General features: G+C 32.9%; 1 protein-coding gene, 1 long non-coding RNA gene and 1 pseudogene across 3 annotated transcripts; 1 reads left to right on the top strand and 2 right to left on the bottom strand.

Moving 5' to 3' along the window:
- Window positions 1–22,873, bottom strand: part of LOC145002515 (UDP-sugar pyrophosphorylase-like) — a 59,794-nt pseudogene that overhangs the window by 26,694 nt on the left and 10,227 nt on the right.
- LOC145000714 (receptor-like protein EIX2) lies at window positions 2,430–5,287 on the top strand. Its single transcript, XM_078959981.1, has one exon. The coding sequence runs from the start codon at window positions 2,473–2,475 to the stop codon at window positions 5,179–5,181; it is 2,709 nt and encodes a 902-aa protein (XP_078816107.1). The 5' UTR covers window positions 2,430–2,472; the 3' UTR covers window positions 5,182–5,287.
- LOC145000715 (uncharacterized) lies at window positions 10,466–12,266 on the bottom strand. Of its 2 annotated transcripts, XR_013661338.1 has the most exons (3): window positions 12,104–12,266; window positions 11,627–11,915; window positions 10,466–10,764 (listed from the first exon to the last, which is right to left on the bottom strand). It is a non-coding gene; the product is annotated as an uncharacterized LOC145000715 (long non-coding RNA). The 2 variants fall into 2 exon arrangements; XR_013661337.1 differs by lacking the exon at window positions 12,104–12,266 and having other exon boundaries at window positions 11,627–12,095.

The raw sequence follows: 22,873 nt of genomic DNA, 5'->3' as shown, positions 1-22,873 counted from the left end.
AAAGGATCAATTTTCTTCAGAAAAGTGGGACATTTCAAATAAATTAGTTAGTGATATGATTTAAGGAAATCATCAATGACATTGTATTATCAACAACACAGTCACTCAAAAAGGAAGAATTCTGGCCAAATGGTTTCCCATATGAAGCAGAGCATTCCAATTCCATTCGTGAATACAAAATAAAAAGTCTTTCAGATAAAGAAAAAGAAATTCTTAAAGTTTTGAATGAGAACAACAAAAAGTGATAGAGGTGAAGGGGGTCGAGCTACACAGTTGCAGAATTGTAGTTTTGATCAATCAAAAAAACAACAAAGTGATACACGATGACAAGTTTTTATATTTGAAAGCGGAAATTACACAGAATCGCCATTCTTTTCACTTCCATCCCTAACCTTTGGATTTGTTTCGATTTTGGTCGGATATAGGCCTTATTGATTTTCTTTTACTTTTTTTTTATACTATTATTGTATTGACAAAATATTAATTAATTAAGAGGTCCCACTCTGCATCCCTTTCCTAATCTTTTTTTAATAATTCAGAATTGTTAACAATGGGCTCCACAAAAGGTAATTCCTAGCCTGTTTTAGAATGCCCAAATATCCTCCTGGGCCCAACGAATTTTTCACAAGTAGTATTGATGTGATGTGAGAAAAAGAAAATCATAAAAAAAACAAGGATTCATAATGTAAATGAAGTTGTTGGTGATTATTTGATTGTATCATTATATTAACAGCCACCATGAGCGTTTATATAATCTTGACTGTCAACATAAATGATTCTAAAAGGGCTGCTTCATAATATTAAATTTCCATGAAATTAGAAGCAAACCATAAGAAAAAAACAAAACTGAAGATTTGAAATAAACTACCACAAACTAGACTTCAATGACTTACAAGTCTTGGCAATTTGTCTTTATTATAGATATATTTTCCCATCTTGTCATATTTTGCAATTTGTATTTATTATCTTTTATCTTTTTCTCATCTTGTGATATTTTAATACCTGCAAAGCACAACCAGATTTAGCTGTTTAAAGAATAATTAATAATGAAACTACTAATATTGCATTATGTTTTTTTCCATTGCTCTTACTTCTTGCAAAATACCGAGTTTTAAACAAATTCTAAACTTTGCTAGGAAAATTATAAACTGGAGAAGCTATGAAGGTTAGTTGATGGCTAGGCTAATTACTAATGATTGAATCTGTTTTCTAACAGGTATCATGGAGAGTAAGTAAAATAAAAGTTTTATTGAATATACTTTCACGTATTTTTTAATTTAATACATGTACAAAGAAGATTATCTATCATATCACAATCAGCATCTCAGTTAAGGTTTAATTAGGTATACACACAAGAAGCACAGTATAACTTGGTGGTCTTAATAATCAAAACATCACTAAACTTTCACAATTTTTACATTTAATATAGAAACAAAAAAATAACTGTTTTATAATAATGCTCATATCAATTAAGATTCAATAATAGACACATCTAAGTTGATCATTTCAATAATTATTTTTACTAATGTATATTGGAGTTAACACATATTTTGGGAAAGGTGCTATCATGATTTTCTTCAAATGATCAACATTCGCCATTTATTATATCAAGAGGTAACCAACTATGAAATAGTCCCTAAAATTAGTTGGTGTGGGATTTAATCTTTCCACATCAACTAAAAGTTGCCACAGAAGATTCCATGTCAGCAAAGCTTGCTAATTATTGGCCATTACAGGTACTGAGCTCTGTTCTCTATTTTCAGTTGAACGACGTTTCTTTTGACTTTTGTTTTTTCTCTCTGTTGAATGGTGGGTCTTGGGTTTATTTTTCTGTTGAGATAGTTTTTAATTGATATGATAAATTAGATATGTTTCTGCTGAAACTTTTCTAATTGATTTCATAATTCTGTTTAGGGTGAGAAGTACTTTAAGGATAGGATATGAGATACATGGATTCTGTTAGATTAGGGGTTAATTCAATGTTTGTACATTCTGACTTTTTTTTGTATCCGATAATAAATATAAATTGCAAAGACTTGCAAGTCTTTGAAGTCTAATTAATTGGGGCAATTAGTTCCAATTCTTCATCTTAGCTTTTTCTTATAGACTGGCTCTAATTTGATGGAAATTAAATATTGTATGCTCCACACAAGCAGGCCAATAATTTGGGAAAAAGATATCTTTAATAAATACAAATTGCAAAATATCACAAGGTGGGAAAAGATACTTTTTTATAATAAATAAAAATTTCCATGACTTTGACTTGTAGTTTGGTTCTATTGCCATGAATTTGACTTGTAGTTTGGTTCTAATTTCAAGAAACTAAATATTGTATTTGTATTCCCCACACAAGTGGACGTACACCAATTTGAGGCCACCCAATTAGAATCATTCATCTTCACAGTATGAACTCTCATGGGGCAGTTCATATATCAATAAAAGCCAAAACTCAACAAAATTTTCATTTACATTATGAATCATTGTGTTTACTTAATTTTCTTAATTCTATTGTTCTTCATTGTGGCTAAAACTGGCAGCCAATTGGTGGTAGTGGGAGAAGGAGGAGGAGATGATACTTATAATGATGTTAACATGAAAAAAAAGTGTTTGGATAAGGAGAGACTGGTTCTACTTCTTTTCAAAGCTCCCCTTCAAGACCCATATGGCCATCTCTCTACATGGATAGCTGATAAACATGATTGCTGTGAATGGAAAGGAGTCATGTGCGATGAACAAACAGGTCATGTCACAGAGCTTGATATGAGCTTTTATAGTCTTGGAGGTGAGATAAGCAATTCACTGCTTAACTTAACCTACTTGAATCTTCTTGACCTTTCCTATAATTCTTTCAATGGAACCATTCCCTCCTTCATTGGTTCCTTGACTGAATTAAGGAAACTTGACCTTTCCCATAACTCTTTCTTTGGAACCATTCCTCCAGAGTTTGGAAACCTCACCAACTTGGAAGTTCTTCGACTTGGAAATGTTGAAAGGTGTAGAGTTGAAAAGGTAGAGTGGTTGTCTCATCTCTCTCATTTGGAAGAACTTGATATGGATGGGATTTCACTAGCAAAAGCAGATCATTGGGTAGATGTAATTTCGAGTCTCCAAAAACTATCAGTTTTAAGTTTAGAGGGATGTGAGCTGTCACAGGTCATGAATCCATATTCTTCATTTCTCAATTCTTCTTCTTCATCTATTGTTAAGCTTTATCTCAATGACAACAATCTCAACTCGTCCATGTATCGTTGGTTGTTCCCATTAACCAGCAATAGCATTCAAATCCTTGATCTTACCAGCAACATGTTAGATGGGATACCCAAATATCTTGGTAACCTCTGTAATCTAAAAACTTTTTACTTCGATAACAACTCTGCGGTTGTCAAATTTCCTGATTTTCTCCACAACTTGTCTGGATGCACATCCCTTTCATTACAAAGATTTTATGCTACAAGAAGCCAATTTACAGGTCCATTTTCCGATGAGATCCAAAACTTTTCATCCCTAATATGGTTGTACCTATCTGATAATCATTTAAATGGAAGTATAAGTGAGAAACTGTGGGAACTACCCAGCCTTGAAACTGTTATTGTTTCCTTTAATAATGTTACAGCTCCTTCCACATCTCACCTGTCAAGCCTTTCTTCTATACAGTCCATTGATCTGCGTTCTTCCAATATAGGGCCTCTCTTCCCCAAATGGATTCAGACACTCAAAAATCTCACCCGTCTTGATCTTTCCAATTCTGGAATTTCAGACACAATTCCTCTGGAGTTTTGGGACACGTGGCCTTCTCGTTTAGGTTATCTGAATCTTTCTTCCAACAACATTAGCACAAAAGTACCAGATTTATTATCAAATTTTGCCAACACTTCGGTGATAGATTTGAGTTTCAACAACTTTTATGGTTCAATTCCAAATGTTCCTTCCATTTTGTCAACATTAGATCTGTCCAGAAACAAATTCTCTGGAGGAATCTCCTTCATATGTCAAATTGTTGGTGGGCCATTATCTTTTCTTGATCTCTCTCATAACTCCTTAACCGGACAACTCCCGGACTGTTTGTGGCATTTCGAACATCTAGAAGTTCTTAATCTCGGACACAACAATCTATTTGGAAGGCTTCCTCCCTCTATTGGATCCTTGGTAGAACTCAAGATGTTGTATTTATACAAGAACAACTTCTCTGGAGAATTGCCTTTGTCTTTAAAGAATTGCACAAGTTTGATCTCATTGAATTTGGGGGCCAACAAGTTTTCTGGTAATGTGCCAGTTTGGATTGGGGAAAACTTATCAGGGTTGTATTTTCTAATCCTAAGATCAAACAACTTTTTTGGAACCATTCCCTTACAGTCATGTCAATTAGCAAATCTTCAAATTCTAGACCTGTCAATGAACAATCTCCAAGGAACCATCCCCTCATGTTTGAGTAATCTTACAAGTATGGTTCAACAAGTATTCTCAGAAGACGTAACGTATACTAGAATTCTAGGAACAGAGGCTGTTGTAGCTGACACATATATTGTCCATGCGATGATTGAGTGGCAAGGAGATGAACGTGAATTTTCTACCACTCTGAAATTGGTGAAGAGCATTGACCTGTCAAGCAACAATTTAACAGGACAAATCCCATATGAAATTACCAATCTTCATGACTTGGTGTCCCTGTCCTTGTCAAATAACAATCTATTTGGAGAGATTCCGCAGAAGATTGGTAAGATGGAAAACCTTTTGACTTTGGATTTATCCAGAAACAATTTTTCAGGAGGGATACCACCAGACATGTCTCAGATGAGTTTACTGAATTACCTAGACTTGTCATATAATAACTTGTCTGGAAGAATCCCATCTAGCACACAACTCCAGTCCTTTCCACCTTCAACATACAGTGGAAACGCACGTCTATGTGGACCTCCCCTTACCAAAAAATGTCCTGGAGATGAAGAATCAGAAGTACCACCTCTGATTGGTAAAGGTGAGGGTGATGGGGAAGACACAGATGATGAGAGATGGTTTTATCTTGGTGGGGGCATGGGTTTTGCTACTGGATTTTGGATAGCATGTGGCAGTTTACTTCTCAACCGCCGATGGAGACATGCATTTTTTCACTTTTTTGATAGCTTCAAAGATTGGGTTTATGTCAAGGTGGTTGTGTTCATTGCAAATTTTGCAAAAGGCTAGACAGATATAGTTTTTGACTTCTTATTTTCCAGTATAGAATGTAATATGGTAGTGGTTTTTAAGTACCCCATATCGATATATTTGCCACCAATACTATGGGTGGCCATTTTCCCTATTTTGTATGAGATAATATATCCTACAAAATTCGTATATTCGTAGTTAATAAAACACGATGAAAATTAGAGATGCACTAAAAAATCAGAAACCAAACCGGACCGGTGTACAAAAAACCAATTTGATACGATCAATTTTGTTTGGAACAAACCACCAATTTAATAATGATGTGAGAATCCATTAGATATCATACTTTGGAAGTAATTACACTTCCATTACATTTCGTAATGGAAAACATGATTAGTATCGGTTTTTTGCATCAATGATTCAAAAATGAATGAGCGACCGAAAATTACCCCCCAATAAGAAAAGTTATAAATGGAAATCGAAAGTGTAATTTACTCTTGAATTTATAGTTTCTATTATTAAGTTGTCTATTGTATCTGCAGCACATGTCCCCCGGATGACTATAGATGAACAAGTTTTTCAGAAAGAAACAGTTGAGAATAAAAAGGTAATAAAAAGTGTTTGAACTTGCATTATTTTTTTCCAATTTCTCCTAAAAGATGGAAAATATGACTTACTGATGTTTTAAATTTAACTGTGAAATTTTTATCCAAGGTTGTAAATTATGAAACTCATGTGATGATTCTAAATTAAAGAACTACACTGAAAATGTGGTTAGTTCTATTATAGATAGTTTTGAGTTTTTACTTGGTATGATATTCTATTTGCTATTCATATGGTGAGTAAAAGGTTGCTAATTATCTATTGGGTTCCTACATGTCGTGTGAGAAGGCATACACTTAAAGTCCGACCATAAGAAAAAGAAAAGATGGATGAATATGGAGATAGGCAGTGCGGTTCTAAAGGTGAAACCGTGAAAGTCAAGAGCTACAAAAAATGTCATTTGGTGGTAGACCATCAAAGTCCAATCTTATAAGGACACTTCTCTCAAAATCAAAATGAGGAGACCTGTTTAAGTTTTTAACATATTTATTTTAGTTAAGGTTGTTATCTGTCTAGTATCTAACTTGTGTTATTATCATCTATATAAGGGATAATGTCACTATTTAGCCACACTATTGGCATTTTAGTATTAATGTAGTCTAATGTGTTTTCAGTTACACATACGGTGTCAATTTAACAAGATAAATCGGTTATAAATATGATGTGTTGTCAACATGGTATCCTTCTTGTAAAATTTTGTCCACATTACATCCATCAATACAACCACCACCACCATATAGCACCATGAATTCGTTAGGATTTTCAGTTACATCAACCAAAAATTGTGAATAAAATGAAGGCTTTCACGAGTGATGAAATCATGTAGACAACATTGATGAGGGTGATGTTGGTGAAGGAAATGGTTATTTGATTTCTGTTTTTTCACAATAATATCAATTTTAAGTTTAGATAAAAATATACACATTATTTATGGTTTTATATTAGAATAAATTTAAAGTTTAATAAAGTAAGAATTGAATAAAAAAAAGTCCACATAAACGTCATATTAGCACCACATGGTTAGAATCAAATATGTAAAAAGTTTGACCTCACGCCTTCAAGAGATGCTTCCCAGTTTCACTAAAAGATTTTTCCAATTGCTACATTTTATTAATTTTGAAATCCCTTATGTTCATTTCTTTAGATAACACACTATTTTATTTATCAACACTTTCAATAATCAACCCATTATTTAGGACCGGCAATCCCAATGTGAAGCCCCCAACCCAACTCAGCAGCAAATTGTAGGCTGGGTTGAGATGTTCAACGCGTTTAATTAAATTGGTCAACCCGTTTATCATATTTAATTAAATGAGTTGGGTTAGGGTTGAGATTTTAATCCTGTTTACAACTCGTCAAACTGTTTAAAAATTTTAAATATTTATATAGTATTATTATTTAACTGATTGTTCTATTTTAATAAGTTTTTATTACTAAAAAATCTTGATTAGTAACCGTTGTTGGAAGTCGAGTTGTGTAGTATTTAAAAATTAAACATATATAATATATTTATGGTTGTAAACACTTGATTTGTGTTTGTATGATAGACGTATATACAGACTTTTCGTTGTATCAATTGAATCGATAACTAAGGTTACGACCTCTAATGACAGAAGTAGATTTATTAGGAACAAAGTTGTTTCCATTGAATTTCCGTTTAACATCAGCAAATGTAACTGCCCATTCTGGCTTTGACACAACATGTGACCAAACCTCCACCTCTTGGTCATTAAACTACTCGGAAATTGGATCATCTACCTTAACACCCTCATGAACAAAAAGAAACATAAGATTATGAGTAAATAATATTTTTGGTTCATGAGTATAACTGACTTTTTCAGTTATGGTCCCATAAAGTTTTAATCTTGCAATTTTGGTCCTTATTTGAGGTTATTGTAACATTTTTTGTCCTTGTTCCAAGCAACATGACTATTTTAATCTGCAATCATAGCTATTTTTTCAACTTTGAATAGGTACCTATGTTTACTCCTTTAAATTCAATAGGGACCAATGATTATGTTTGATTTTTCCATCTTTTAGTTTTGGTCCTTATTTGAGGTTATTGTAACATTTTAATCCTCAACTATAGTTGAGTTTTCCAATGTACTCTACAATATGCATTTGAAACCTAATGTTTACTCCTTTACTATCAACCCTCCTTCAACCTCACTTATCTTTTTACTGTATCTCTTTTATTTATCATTTAGTATAATAAAAAGCCATTAAAATGTCCTTTTCTTAGGCCCTGTTTGAAATGCTTCATACCGAGTCACATCAGACATTTTTGGCTGACTCGGTCAGCTGAAGCTATTTGGTAAACCTTTTGACTCGGAAATTGAAGTCTGACCCGGTAAGGAAGAAAGAATCGGCTGACTGAGAAAGAAAGACCCCGTGTTCCACTTGTGCCCTTGCTTGTGTATCCCTATGAGTTTGCGTGTGTATCATATCCCAGCAGAAAGAATCGATCCAACACCCACTTTGCGTCTCGTCCTTAATAGACTCACATAATCAATCGATCCAACACCCCCTTTGCTTTCTTAAAATCAATCACACCCCACTAAGTTTTACTCGTTTATATCTCTAGATCGATCGATGGACTCGAGGGACTGCCTCACCACTTTGGTTCGAATGGTATGTTTCCCCTTCTCATTTGTGTTTATATCTCCAACAACAGCAAGAAATCGGACACTACCCCTTCTTCTAAATCAATCACAGTTGCCTGTTGATTTTGGATTTAGACAATATGAAGAAATATTGAAGAAAAAGAAGGGACGCGATATGCAGGTGAATGTGGAGAACGAGATAGGCTTAACTTAAGGTATCCATTTTAATTTTTGAATATTTCTTCATATTATGCAAATGTCTTCAAAAACACGTTTTAATCGTTTTGTTTCATCACAAATTATGATTATAATATGTGTATTTGATAGCCTCCACTATAATCTGGCTCCGATTATGATTGTGAAAAATATCCAATTTGGTGGTCAAAAGTCAAAGTCTTGAGTTCACTGTATGGTAGATGTTGCTCTACAAATTTATCATGGATATCATAAATCTAATGTTGTAGGAAATAGGATATGATTGATAATTACTTAAAAATTTAACTTCGACATTTGTTCATATTAATGATTTCTAGAGTATATTATTCCTAGATATGACTTTTGTTGATGAATTGTACTATATGAGATGTTATATGATCGATCTTAAGAACAGAAAAAATAAAAGTATACTTTAATCGGTGCTAGGTGAAGCTCTCTGTAGCTATATATTATAGATAAATATATATATTATGTATGTTGGACATTTGTTGTTGCGATTGTATTTTTTTGTATGTGTTTGGTTTGAAATCAAGTGTCTGATCAGATGTACAATCAAATTGTAGGGTAAAATAGTCCTTTTTCATCAGTCAGCACATTCATTTAAATGTACAATCAAACAGCATGGTTTCTTACTCAGTCAAAATTTCTTTCCCAAATAGACATTACCCAATCAGCACTTTCTCAGTCAGTAACTATCAAACGGGACCTTAGGTGTCTCCGGTTGTCCAATCCAAATATTATAAAGGTCACAAGTATACTAAAAAAGTGCACAAAAAAGACAAAATAATAACACAAAGAATATGACATTTATCATGGGCTAATGTAGACATATACAATGCAATATGGATATTAAATGTGCATTAAGTTTAACCTTCATGGCTTCAAGGAGTACTTTTTGGGTTTAGTGTAGGATTTTTCATCCAGTTGCTCCACCTTCTTTATTTTAAAACTCATGATCCTCACTTCTTTAAGCAATGTATTATTGTATTTGTCAACACTTTCAAATGTGTAACATATACAATGTTGTTGAGATTAATGTAATAAATATCAACGTACTTTCATATATATGTTATTATATTGTTATACTTCCATTTCTTCCAATTATAACACCGTAGTTTTAATTGTATGGTTGGGACGAAGGGTCGAGCTAAATGTACAATGCTGGTGGGCTAAGTTTAATAAATAGAAAGATAAATTCATTTATTTTTGTTTTATGGCATCCCACTTTTCATTTCTTTCTATTATAGCATAATACTTTCATTTTTTATGAACGCATTATACTTTGAAAATCTATAACATTGTAGTAGTTAAAACTTATTTCTATTCGGAAAAATTTATATATCAGGGTAGATTTTGATAGATTTTATAAGTTATAATTAATACATAAAGCGAAAACAACTTAACCCTTAAGTTCACATGCAACATATTTTGGATCTAAGTTTTCTCTATTGAAAGCAATAAACAATTAAACATCATAAACACTAAGGGCACGTTTGGTATGAAGAAAGGGAATTGCACTGGAGAATAGAAATGCAAAGAAAGAGAATTAAACTGGGGAAAGAGAATTGATTTCACTGTTTGGTATAACTGAGAATCCACTAGAGAAATTTTTATGATAATCATTTCTCTTGTTTGGTTCTATTAAATAATGAAATGGAAATGAATTTTTTTAACTTATTTATTTATTTTCAAGCAACATTTTTTTTATAGAAATGCATTATCATGTATGTCTTAACTTGACAAAATATACATCCTTTTATGTTTATAATTTTTTATTTTAACATTACTTGTTACCGAATAGTTGATTTTATTATCAGTTAATATTATTTTATATACATCTTCTATTGGAAACATATTTCTAATATAAAAATAAGTTGCAAATAGATCGAGACATAAAGAGATATGAAAATCATACTATTTAAAAAGTATACCCAATAATGAATGTGCAATAAGTCAAATTTAGTATTCGTAACAACTAAAAAAACAGAACTTAAAATAGTCTAATCATGCTATTGAGCCATTCGCAATTATTTTTACGTAACAACTCCGTCATCTTAAAAAAATGATCGGGCGTGGAATTGATATTTGCTAAATATATCAATCGCCTTAACTTCAACATTAGCAGTAACGCATCATTTAGCTGTATCACAACCTAATCCACTTGTATTTGTCCAGCTGTCTCAGTTAAGAACTTCAACTTCTGCACCAAAAAAATAAAAAAACAAAACACAAAAAACTGAATAGCTCTAACAAACCCTGTTTAGGACTACGTAAGTTCGTCAATTCTTAACCAATTAAGATGTTTTTAATCCTAAAATGAAGCCAAGATATAGGACTAAAATATGAGCAGCTCGTTCCAAGGTCGTATGAGAAATTTATGGTTGTTTAAAGTCGGGCTAAAATTTTACAAAATGCTGATAAAAAAACAACTCTAACAGCCCATGTTTAGGGTTGTGTAAGTCAATAAGTTCTTACCCAATTAAGATATTTTTTTAGCATAAAATAACGCCAATACAGAGGACTACAATATGGGAAAAAGGTCAGATATTCCGAGGTTGTATGAGGAATTTATGACTTTTCAAAGTTGGGCTAAATTTTACAAAATGTTGAACAAAAACTAACAACTCTAGCACCACCTGTTTATGGCTATGTAAGTCTATCAATTCTTAACCAACTAAGCTGTTTTTTATCCTATAATGAAGCCAATACAAATGACAACAATCTGGGAAAAAACTCAACTTGTTCGAAGACCATATGAGGTTATGACTTCAAAGTAATGGCAAATAATTTACAAAATAATGAAACAAAAACCAATAATAATCCCTATTTTCTCCACAATACTAATACTTGGAAATCTAAAAAGTTAAATAGCAGATTCATATGTTCCTTGCGGTCAGATTCTGATCAAAATACATTCACAAATCACTTTGTTATAATTTCAATTTGAGAGGTTAGATGGGATGTTCAATTCTTATTTTATTGATACATAAATCGACCAAATAATCAAAATAATAAATTGATTAAGAATCATATATCATTCAAAGTAAAAATCCAATAATTACCTATGAATTAAATTAGGTTTGCAAAATCGAACACACAAAGAAATCGGGGATAAGGCGATCGACACCGAAGCCGTCAATATTTGTTGAAGCTAGAAATCGAGAAGCAGTATTGGATATTTGTTGAAGCTTGAAATCGAGAAGTAGAAGCTATGGAGATATCGATTTCTTCAGTAGATGAAGATTATCATTGACCAAAAATAGGGAGCACACGGAGGAGGTTCGAAGTCACGACGTCTTTTATTTCTCCGCCTTTTTATTTTGTTTTCTCGATTGCTTTTTCTCACCATTTCTTTATAAAAAAAGAGAATTAATAGGATGGAAATGGAATTAACTTATTTCATTTTCTCTCCTTTTTTAACACTAACCAAACAAGAGAAGTGGAATACGTTCCATTTCTCTGCTCTAAATTCTCTATACCAAACACCCCCTAAGATAATCTTACTATAATAGAAATTACAAGGATTAGGGTTTACATACCTTTTAATTATTATTGTAAATAATCAAGAATTCCTTTCTTTAATTACTTGGAAAATCAACATCAAAAGCTTGATGTCTCTAATGGTTTGTACATGAACCCTAGCAATAGAAGACTTGAGAGGAGAGAGGAGAGGGGGGAGGGATTCGGCTCTTCTTGTATAAGTGTAGGCTTGGACAAAAATGAGGAACCCAAAATGTCCTATTTATAACTCTAATTTGAAATAAAATAATATTATTTCAAATCTGACTTTATCTAGCTTCCTTATTATCCATATGAATAATTCTAGAAACCCTAAAAGACTCCTAAATTTCGTTCCTCCTAGGAAGGATAAAGATTCTTTCTATTGTTCAACTACTCAATAATTATAATTTAAGTTCTTGTACATTTAATTAATCCAATTAATCTCAATTAATTTCTGATTAATTATTAATTAAATAATAATATTTCTAATTAACATATTAATCACGTAATATATTAACTAATCATTTATTGCTATTTATTAATCTCATAATACATCAATAAGTCAACGTCTTTCTCTAAAAGTCATTATAGTCAATTGCTAGATGTGAGGGCAACTCAAAAAGGACTTTGTTTTTAATTCAAGTATATACCAATTTAGTTATTAGCTTAAACACCTAATACAACAGTGTCTCACTTGGATAAGTCTTTAACTACAATTGCAAGTATAACTTCTAAATTAAACAATGAAGTGTGCTTTCCAAAATAACTGCCGAACTCTAATCCGAGCTGACATTAGCCCTATGATAAGTGATCAAATATCCATTCATTCTTCAAGATATTGTATGGACATGAGACATGGATTATAATCAATCTCATTATCCAAGTTTTTGTTTCCTAATTTCTTGATTTGTGATGACGACATAAGACTGCTAATTAAACACATCATTTTAGTCTTGAACTATAATGTCAACACCAAATCACCCTAAGGCCTTTATCAAACAAGAACAGGAAATACGGATGAAGCAAAAAATCTAAGGCTATCTAGTCCTAATTATGTAGAACCATAAACCATTCACTTCAGAATACATCAAGTTTAGCTTAGATTGTAACGAGCATACATCACGTACATAACACGTATATATAACATGCATCTCTCTAAGCAAGGATATTCTAGCATGCAATATAAGAAGATCCTTAGCTTAACTTCTTGCTGGTATATCATACTATACCATAAATAACATATACATGTATGTTTATTCAGGGAATTACTTAAGCTCTGACTGACAGGGCAGGTCCAGACGGTGGGCAACCCGGCCGACCGCCCAGGGCCCACGTCTCCTGGGGCCCAAATTTTTTGGGATATGTAGTGTATATATAAAAAAAAAATTAACACCTAAATGATTTTTTGTGCCTAAAGTTGGTTCAAACTCAAACTAGCTCAAAAGATAAACAATTTGGCTTGCTTGTTATTGTTAATTGTATTCATTTATAGTGAAGAATAAATGATTTTTTTTAATCTTTATGATATTTGTCTTTAAGGGGCCCTTTTTTCCTTTTTGCCCCGGGCCCCATATACGTTTGGACCAGCCCTGCTGACTGATTGCATGCTTGACATCCTTTTTATATCTTATAAAAACTTTTAGAAACCATTTTTATAAAACAAATCTCTTAGTCCTTAGTTTAAGTTCAGACGCACCCAGTACTAGCCCGTATCGATCAGACCAAGGCTATGATACCAACTTAAAATATCCCAAATTTCAAAGAGAAATTTCCATTTAAAATAAAATCATTTGTTTTAGTTTTATTCATAAAAATCAAATAATAGCCATTCATCTAAAACAACAATTACGAAGCAAAATAGAGTATCACGATAGTAAATCAAAAATGTAGAAGTCTGTAAACATATACAAGGATGTCATGCAATCACATCGTGCCCTTCCATTTGCTAAACCAACAACCTACAACATTCAAACTTAAAACCGTAAGGACAAAGCTTAGTGAGTTTCGTAAAATAACACATACCCATGTGAGTGCTATGATCCCAACATAGTCTTACAATCACTTTCGTTGCTATAGTCTCATTTTAGTCTTTTGCTGCTATGATCCTACCATAGTCTTTCATACAAGTGCTATGTCCCCCATAGTCTTTTAATACATATGTTATGACCCCTATAGTCTTTCATGTAGAAGTTCGCAAACACAATTTATCATACATTGACACCTAGTGTTCTACATAGTATAGTGATAAAACTCACCTGAATTAAAGAGCTGAATAACAATACTCAAAGTCATGCAAAATCAGCTACACACACCACTAGGGATGAGCAAATGGACCGGGGAACCGGCCGGAACCGGTACCGGAACCGAAACCGGCACCGGAACCGGAACCCGATGGAACCGGTCGGGCCGGGACCGGGACGTTATTTTTGTGAATTTTTGGAACCGGGAACCGGTAGGAACCGGAACCGATATAACCGGAACCGGTAGAACCGGCGAAAACCGGTAGAACCGGCAAAAACCGGAACCGTATCATGCTATTTTCAAGGACCGGTTCCAACATTTGAAGACACGACAAGAATCGGTAGGAACCGGGAACCGGTAGAACCGGAACCGACAGAACCGTCGGGCCGGTTCGGTTCTTGATTTTGGCCGAAGCCGGTTCCCGGTTCCGGTCCGGTTCGGGCCGGTTCCGGCCGGTTCGGTCCTTTTGCTCATCCCTACACACCACCTAAACCAAACAGAGGTCAACCTCAGTTTATAACCTAAAATCCTTAGTTTGACCAAAATTCAAACGGGTCAAAAAGTGAACAATCAAATTGCAAGTCAGCAACCATCAAGTCGTGACCCACTCTTGGCCGCGTCGTGACCACCAAGCGACAAAAATAGTCACAAAAACACTCCCATGCTTGCATCACTACATCAAACTGTCGCATCGCAAATCTCGTCTAGAAAGCTTAAACCATTAAGCTCTAATCCTTAAGCTCCAGAGTTCTAAAGTTGATCATTTTGAGGGTTTGCATCGATAAAGTTTCCAACCTTATTCATCCCTTAGGCTCAATCATTATGAATCTAAACCCTAACTATTTGAGGGACCAAAATAATTAAATCACTTGCATGAACCCAAAATGAAGCACATGCACATAACTTTATGTCATTACCAAGGCCCATAAACACAATATATCATTCTAGAGTCTTGGAGTTGCTCATAGTCTAAAACTTTTTCTAAGAGACCAAAATGGAACCAAAATTGGACCACAACAAGATCTAAACAAATAGAACATTGAGATAGAAGCTTTATACTCACAAAGGTCCAAAAACATGCTAGAAGGTTGGATCCAAGTTGCACCAAGACTTTCTTGTATCACCAAGAACTTGATTCCTTTTCAAGAACACCAAGGTCGTGTTGTGCATCAGCCAATCTCTTGAAACTTATAAACCCCAGTTAATTCTTAAAAACATACTTAAAAATCAGATGTTACAAATGAACATCATTGTGACCATCAGGTTTTGTCTAATAAGAGAAATAAAAAGGGTTTATAATTGGGAAGATTATACAGATATATATAATTCTTATAGTTCACCTGTAGTTTGTACTTATTTTTATGATCAATTAACAGCAAGCCTAGCATCATTATCTGCCAAGCAAGCAACCTTTTCATGAAACATGGTTGACGGAAGCTTGAATTTACAATGCCAATTATGCCCTTCTAGTGTAGCAAAAAGAATACCCAAATGTGAAGGATTTAATACAGGTTTACTTGTGTGATTTCATTCCAAAATAAGAATTGACTCTAAAAGTTGTAAGGTTTTTGCATGTGTCATCTGAAGTCATTATCACAAAAGGTACTTCTCTTTTGCATTCGCCTGTAATCGGAAAATTTACTAGTTTTGTGATATGTTGATTTTGACTTTTTGTCATAGAAGGATTAAAAGATAAAAGTATCCTTGAATCCGGTGTATCCAAGACGTTCACCAAGTCCTCCTGCATTTGTGATATTTTGAATTTGACTTTTTGACACCAGTTTCCTCATGTTTGATAAACCTATCATCACAAAATATTAGAAATTCTCCTGATAGAGCTTGCGTAAATGTGTTTGAAAACCTAAAAAACAAGAAAACTAAACCGGATTTCGTTGATTTGAGTGCCTAAAAAGATAGTTTAGTAAGTTACAGAATGTTTGAAGCCATAAAATGGATTCTTTTTTTCCTTTGAATTAATCTGCTAAGAGTTCTATGTCAGTCTTGATATATGAAAAAAGTAGCACATGGTAAAAGTTAATAACTAGTGAGGTGGACATTTAGAAACATGTCTTTATTTTTGAACTATGTGAATGCCCGCGCGTTGCGCATAAACACTATATAGTTGAAATCTTTACAAATATATGTTTTTTTAATATAAAAATAACGTTGTTGTTAAATTTGATATAATAATTTGTATACTAAATTGATATAATATATTGATTATTTTGAATTATATGCAGGATCGTCCCAAATCGATTTGAGGCCCGGGGCGAAAACGAAAGATGAGGCCCTTCAAAATTTAGTAATCGCTAACAATAATACAATGATGTTATGGAGAAGAGTACAAGAGATTATATATATACACACACGCGCGCGCGAATAAAACCATTTGGTTAGTGCATAAAAACCAATAACAAAGCAAAATAAAAAATAAAAAAATGAACTACAAAACAACCGACCCATTTGAAAAACCATCCATTTGGTGTGTGGAAAAAAACAAAAAGATAGTGTTTGGAAAAAAAACTAACTTGATGACCTGCCATTAATATATTGTTATCAAACCTAGAAAGAGAATTATTTATTAAAAGACGATAAAAAATAGAAAATCTCATATATAAACAGAGAATATATAAACAGAGAAATTATGTATAATAATGGGTTAGAAAAACACCAAAATAAAACATGAAATAATTGTTTTGTGGTTTGCTGAAAAAACAAAGAGAGTCAAGGGACCATTTGTGTAACTTGTATGATTTGTAAATAACCAAGAAGAATGTGGGGGCTTTTCTAGATTTCAATTTCAATAAAATGATAAATAAAAGAAGTTAGGCGCCTATGAAGGAAATTGTTAATCTAAAAACTGCATATAAATAGAATCGAACACGAGCTATTGAATTGAAAAAGGTGAAACAAGTAATGAAAGAAATTATTAATGTAAAAACTATGGATATAGAAGGAATCGAACATGGGCTACTAAGAAAACATGAAACGCTTTCCAACGCCGCTAACCAACTCATTTACTTAAACATTTTGTAACTCTTTTGACACAAATCAGTTATATATATATATATATATATATATATATATATATATATATATATATATATATATATATATATATATATATATATATATATCAAACAACATTAATTTGGGGCCCCAAACCGTAGTGAGGCCCGAGGCCATCGCCCAACTTGCCCACCCTATTGGGCCGGCCCTGATTATATGACAATATATACATCTATTATAACTGCATAATCTCAACTATTTGAATGACTTCTACCCGTGAGTTACTCATGAATAAAATTAAATATAATATATGGTTTAATGTTATTTATAGTTGTTATTGTTAATTAACTTTTTAAAATTTATTTGTTTAACGTTTTAATTCCTATCATTATAATTATTTATAATATCAAACATTGTTTTTTGATTTTAAATGTAACAATATAATCATTTATATAAGTTATATTTAACTATTGTTATTGTAAGTTATTTTAAGCTACTTATTTGAAAACTTTTAACGATTATACAAATATCTTTAGGAAATATTTTAGGTCAATTGAGATTATAATTCAGTTTTTGCATTTAGCACTGTAATTTATCACTTTTAACTATTCACAAAATATTCATTGGGTTTTTAAGTGGAACTGAAATTTATATTTAAGTTGACACTGTAATATTAGATTTAAATTAGTAATTTAAGTATTTTGTCCAAACTTTTCAAAAGTTGTAGCTTTAAATTGATAATGGTTTAAATACAAGATCTTAATCAAATAAATTAAGTATAATCTGTTAATAAATATTAAAGACGTAACTTTATAAGTAGAAGTAAAGATATTATTTTAATATTGAAATTTATTTTATTTATTATTACACTTTAGGTTTGATATTTATTTAACTTTATTAACCAACTTATAATCATTATTAGAAAGACACTACAATTTATCACTTTTAACTATTTACAAAATATTATTTGGGTTATTTAAGTTAAGCTAAACTTTATATTTAAGTTGATCCTGTAATGTTATATTTAAATTTATAATTTAAGTATTTTATACAAATTATTCAAAAGTTGTATCTATAAAATGATAACGGTTTACACCCAACAATATATTAAAACTAATAAATTAAGTATAATATGTTAAAAGTTAAAAAACACAACTTTATAAGTAGAAGTAAATATATTATTTTAATATTGAAATTTAGTTTGTATATGATTATACTTTAAGTTTGATATTTATTTAATCTTATTAAACAACATATAACCATTATTAGGAAGAAATTGAAAAGTCATGGGAGTTTCAAATGAATGTGGTAAAAAGAAAAATGCATGGGGGTTTCAAATGAATATGGTGAAAGGAAAAATGCTAGCTTTATAAAATATAGATATAGATATAGATATAGATATAGATAGATAGATATAGATATACATATAGATATAGATAGATATAGATAGGGAAAATGACTTAACAAGGTAATTAACTTTTCGGTATGTTCACATATATGTGAACATACCGAAAAGTTAATTACCTTGGTAAGTCATTTTCCCAATATAGATAGATTGGAAGGGTTTTTGATCTAGATTGAAGTTTGCTAAAGTATTATAACGATCTAAGAATTATTCAGAAATAAAGAACAACTTTAACAATTACCTTAAATTAAATTTACCTACAAATATATATTTTACAAATACATATTCAACTAATTCATTGCAACATTAATTGATCTAGCTAGCACCTCAATGGCTCAATGTATGGTCACACAATAGGAAATGCACATTCCACACATTGCAGATCCTAATTTTCAACCAAATCCTGATTTTCTACCAAGTAATTAGTAAACCCACAAAGAAGCAATATTGTATCATCAGCCATAGCCAACTAAAGTACCTGTTCAAGTAAAGCTTTCTTCTTCTCATCATCAACATAAGTGTCCGACCAATCCTCAAACAAGCTCACTTGTCCCATCTCCAACAACAGCTTTGCAAGCTCTACCGTGTAACACAAAAACAAATCCAAATCCATTAAAAATGATTTCATAAGAACTCATCAACAAACATAATTGTACACACACCTGATCGGGATATAAAATTGAAAGGTTTTTCTGGAGATTTGGAGAAAAAGATGTGGCAAGTTCACTGATTTGAACATAATGAAAAAACTGACACTTTTGTTAGGAGACTATAATTAAATGTACTAATGGCACCCAATTTAATTAGATACTAGATCAATTCCCGCGCGTTGTGCAGCGTAGGTTAAAAATATAATGTTAAAATGTTAAAAAAAAAATATATGTTTAAAATGAATATGTTATTGACATTAACTTTTTGGAACAATATTATTCATTGACATCAACCCACCTTCCTCTTTAATAAAATTAAATATAATTATCTATGTAATATTATTTTTAACAATTTTTATGATTGATTAATTTAAATTTTTATTTATTCGATTATTTTTTAATTTCAATATTGATGCTCATTTAAAATACAATTTATTTGTTGTTAACGTTATATAATTTATAAATTCATGTTATTATCATTTAACATTATTGTTCTTTAGTTTTAAACCACTTATTATTATTAATAAGTTAAAGAAGACTTTTAATAAACACTTAATATTACTATTAAAATATGAAACATACACTAAATAATAAACTAATAAGATACACAATTTGCATTGCAAAAGAGACTTTAATGGAGAATATGACATATTCATCATTTTTATGATTTGATTTTATTATTTATAATTATGGTTCATTAGTTTTAAAACCACTTATTATTATTAATAAACAAAAGAAAACTTTTATAAGACACTTATTATTATAATTAAAATGTTAAACATATACTAAAGTATAAAGTGATAAAATAGACAATTTTCATTTTAAAGTAGACTTATATGGATGTTATGGATAATATTGCATATCCATAATTGTTAATTAATTATTATTTTGATAGAACACAAACATACAAACATAAATACAATATTTAATTAAATATTATCTATATCAATTTCCATAACATATTATCGATAACATGAATCTAATCTAATTTACATTAAAGTTTCAACCACAACATATAATGATCGTCTTAAAAGAATACTTAAACAAACAAAAAAAAAGTATATAACAAACTTACGAATTGAAAACTTTAACATAATAACATGGCTGGAAAAATGGTCCAAAGCCCTCAAACCAACACAAAACCTTTAAACTTCTTTTATTTGTGAATTTTCAATGTGATTTGTATTTGTGTGTCTGTTCAAAGAGAATGACTGTAACAGCCCGGAATTCAGGTATTTCTTTAAATTATTTTTGGGCACATTTAAGAGGGAACTCGGCGAGTAGGTGCATGACTCGCCGAGTAGGGCCATGGCTTGGTCGCAGTCGCAGATACGCGACTGGACTCGACGAGTCCAAGTAAGGACTCGGCGAGTCGACGCTGTTTCAGCTGAACCCTAGCCGTTTCATTTCTGATCGTATATAACGATCTTATGGCCGTCATGTCGCGTCTTTTGGCCGGTTGAAGATCCCCTGGGAGTGTGTGAGCATCTGAAGCAAGAGAGAGGACTTGAGAAGGCTGGAAGAGATTGTTAGACAAGGAGGAGCAAGGTGGTGATCATAGGAATCGAGTACTGGAGGTTTGGAGACACAGGGAACACGTTTCCAGGTAATCTTCGGATCGAAATCTGTAACTTTTACGTTGTATACGAGTTTAGGGTTTAGGAAACCCATTTAAGGATTTGTTAGATTATATTGTTGTTATAAGTGTTAAAAACCCCTGTATTAGTATATGTGAAAGTCCAGGAAGCCCTATATCTATATACTTCGAAATCATGCGAAATACAGGAGGCAGCGGATTGACTGCATGGCGAGGACTCGCCGAGTCCAATGATCAGACTCGGCGAGTAGCTTGAAGATTCACTAGAACTCGCCGAGTTGTTCTTCAGACTCGGCGAGTAGCTTGAAGATTCACTAGAACTCGCCGAGTTGTTCTTCAGACTCGGCGAGTAGCTTGAAGGTTCACTAGGACTCGCCGAGTTGTTCTTCAGACTCGGCGAGTAGCTTGAAGATCTACTGGAACTCGTCGAGTCGTTCATCAGACTCGGCGAGTGGTGTCAGGGTGTCTATACTCGTCGAGTTACCCCTTTGCACTCGACGAGTCCGGTCAAGATTGACCGTTGACCTGTATATAACTTAGTAGGGTCAGTTGTCTTGGTTGATAAGATCATTAACAAAGGATGTGGTATTATAGGGAACCTGCGGATTAGCGGATCGTGTGCGAGTAGCTCGAAGAGTTTATAGCTGCATACTACGAGGTGAGTCTTCTCACTATACTTCACCCGGAAGGGTTTGACTGTGAGACCGGAAGGTCGTATGTGTTATATTCATGCTATGTCTAGAGAGGTAGATGCTTTATATGTGATGTGTGCTTATACGTGATGTACGCTTATACGGGCCGGAAGGCGAGACTATATGTGATGGAAAGGACGGTATGATGAATGATTTATGTGTTATGTGCATTATGTTACATGTGTTATGTTTTATACTATCATGGGCCGGAAGGCAAAATACTATGGGCCGGAAGGCAATCTAATACGGGCCGGAAGGCGATATATATTATGGGCCGGAAGGCGATTATATTACAGGCCGGAAGGCAATGTTATGTGGACCGAAAGGTCCGGGCCGGAAGGCGTATGTGGGTAAGTCGTATACTGGGGAACTCACTAAGCATTTATGCTTACTAGTTGTGTTTATGTTTTTCAGGTACTAGTGATGACCGTGGAAAGGCGCCGGCGTGACACGTACACACTGCCACTGTTGAAGATCCTGGAGATTTATTATTTATATTTTTGAAATAAACTTGGAACAAACCCTTTTGTCGAATAATGATGTTTTGTTTTTAATGAAAAATTTATTTCAAAATTTGAGCTGTTACAATTGGTATCAGAGCCTTGGTTTGAGGGATTCGGGTGTACTTTTGGGTGCAACTGAACTCAGACCGAGGATTTGAGGAAAAACTTTTTCTTAAAAATAATAAGGACATAACATTTTTAAAGGGTAAGGCGGTAAAAACAAGGGTGGAACAGTGTGTACGAGCAGCCAGCGTCCGAACGGTAAAGATCCCCAGAATACCTTACGATGTTATGTTATGCACTGAGTTATGAGTTGTTATGCATGCTAGAAGACTAGGTATACATGATAGGACTAGAATTGCCTGTTTTGTGATGCCTTAGTCTAGGGAGATTGCTTACATGAGATATTTGGTAGCGTGCAAGTAGATAGTGCATACTAGAGGTAGAGTACTCATTATTCGGGATTTGGGGAGGAAGATTTGGGACGAATACTGATACGGTGTGGTCGGTAGTATTGGGCCCGTACTATCGAAGGCACCGGATCAGTGGAAGACTCAAATAAGAATCCCTGGGAATCGGAGACTGGGTAGGGCGCGTATCGAGTACAAATGTACTTGGTGGAGTCTCTGATGATTTTATGTTGTATTTCAGAGACATTATGGCTATCACACGCAATGGGGCGAGTTCGAGCGGTGCGAGCGACGAGGAGAT

Source organism: Lactuca saligna, chromosome 6 (assembly GCF_052625555.1).
Source record: "Lactuca saligna cultivar CGN05327 chromosome 6, ASM5262555v1, whole genome shotgun sequence".
Classification (NCBI taxonomy): Eukaryota; Viridiplantae; Streptophyta; class Magnoliopsida; order Asterales; family Asteraceae; genus Lactuca; species Lactuca saligna.
This window is presented reverse-complemented; position numbering and strand designations above follow the sequence as displayed.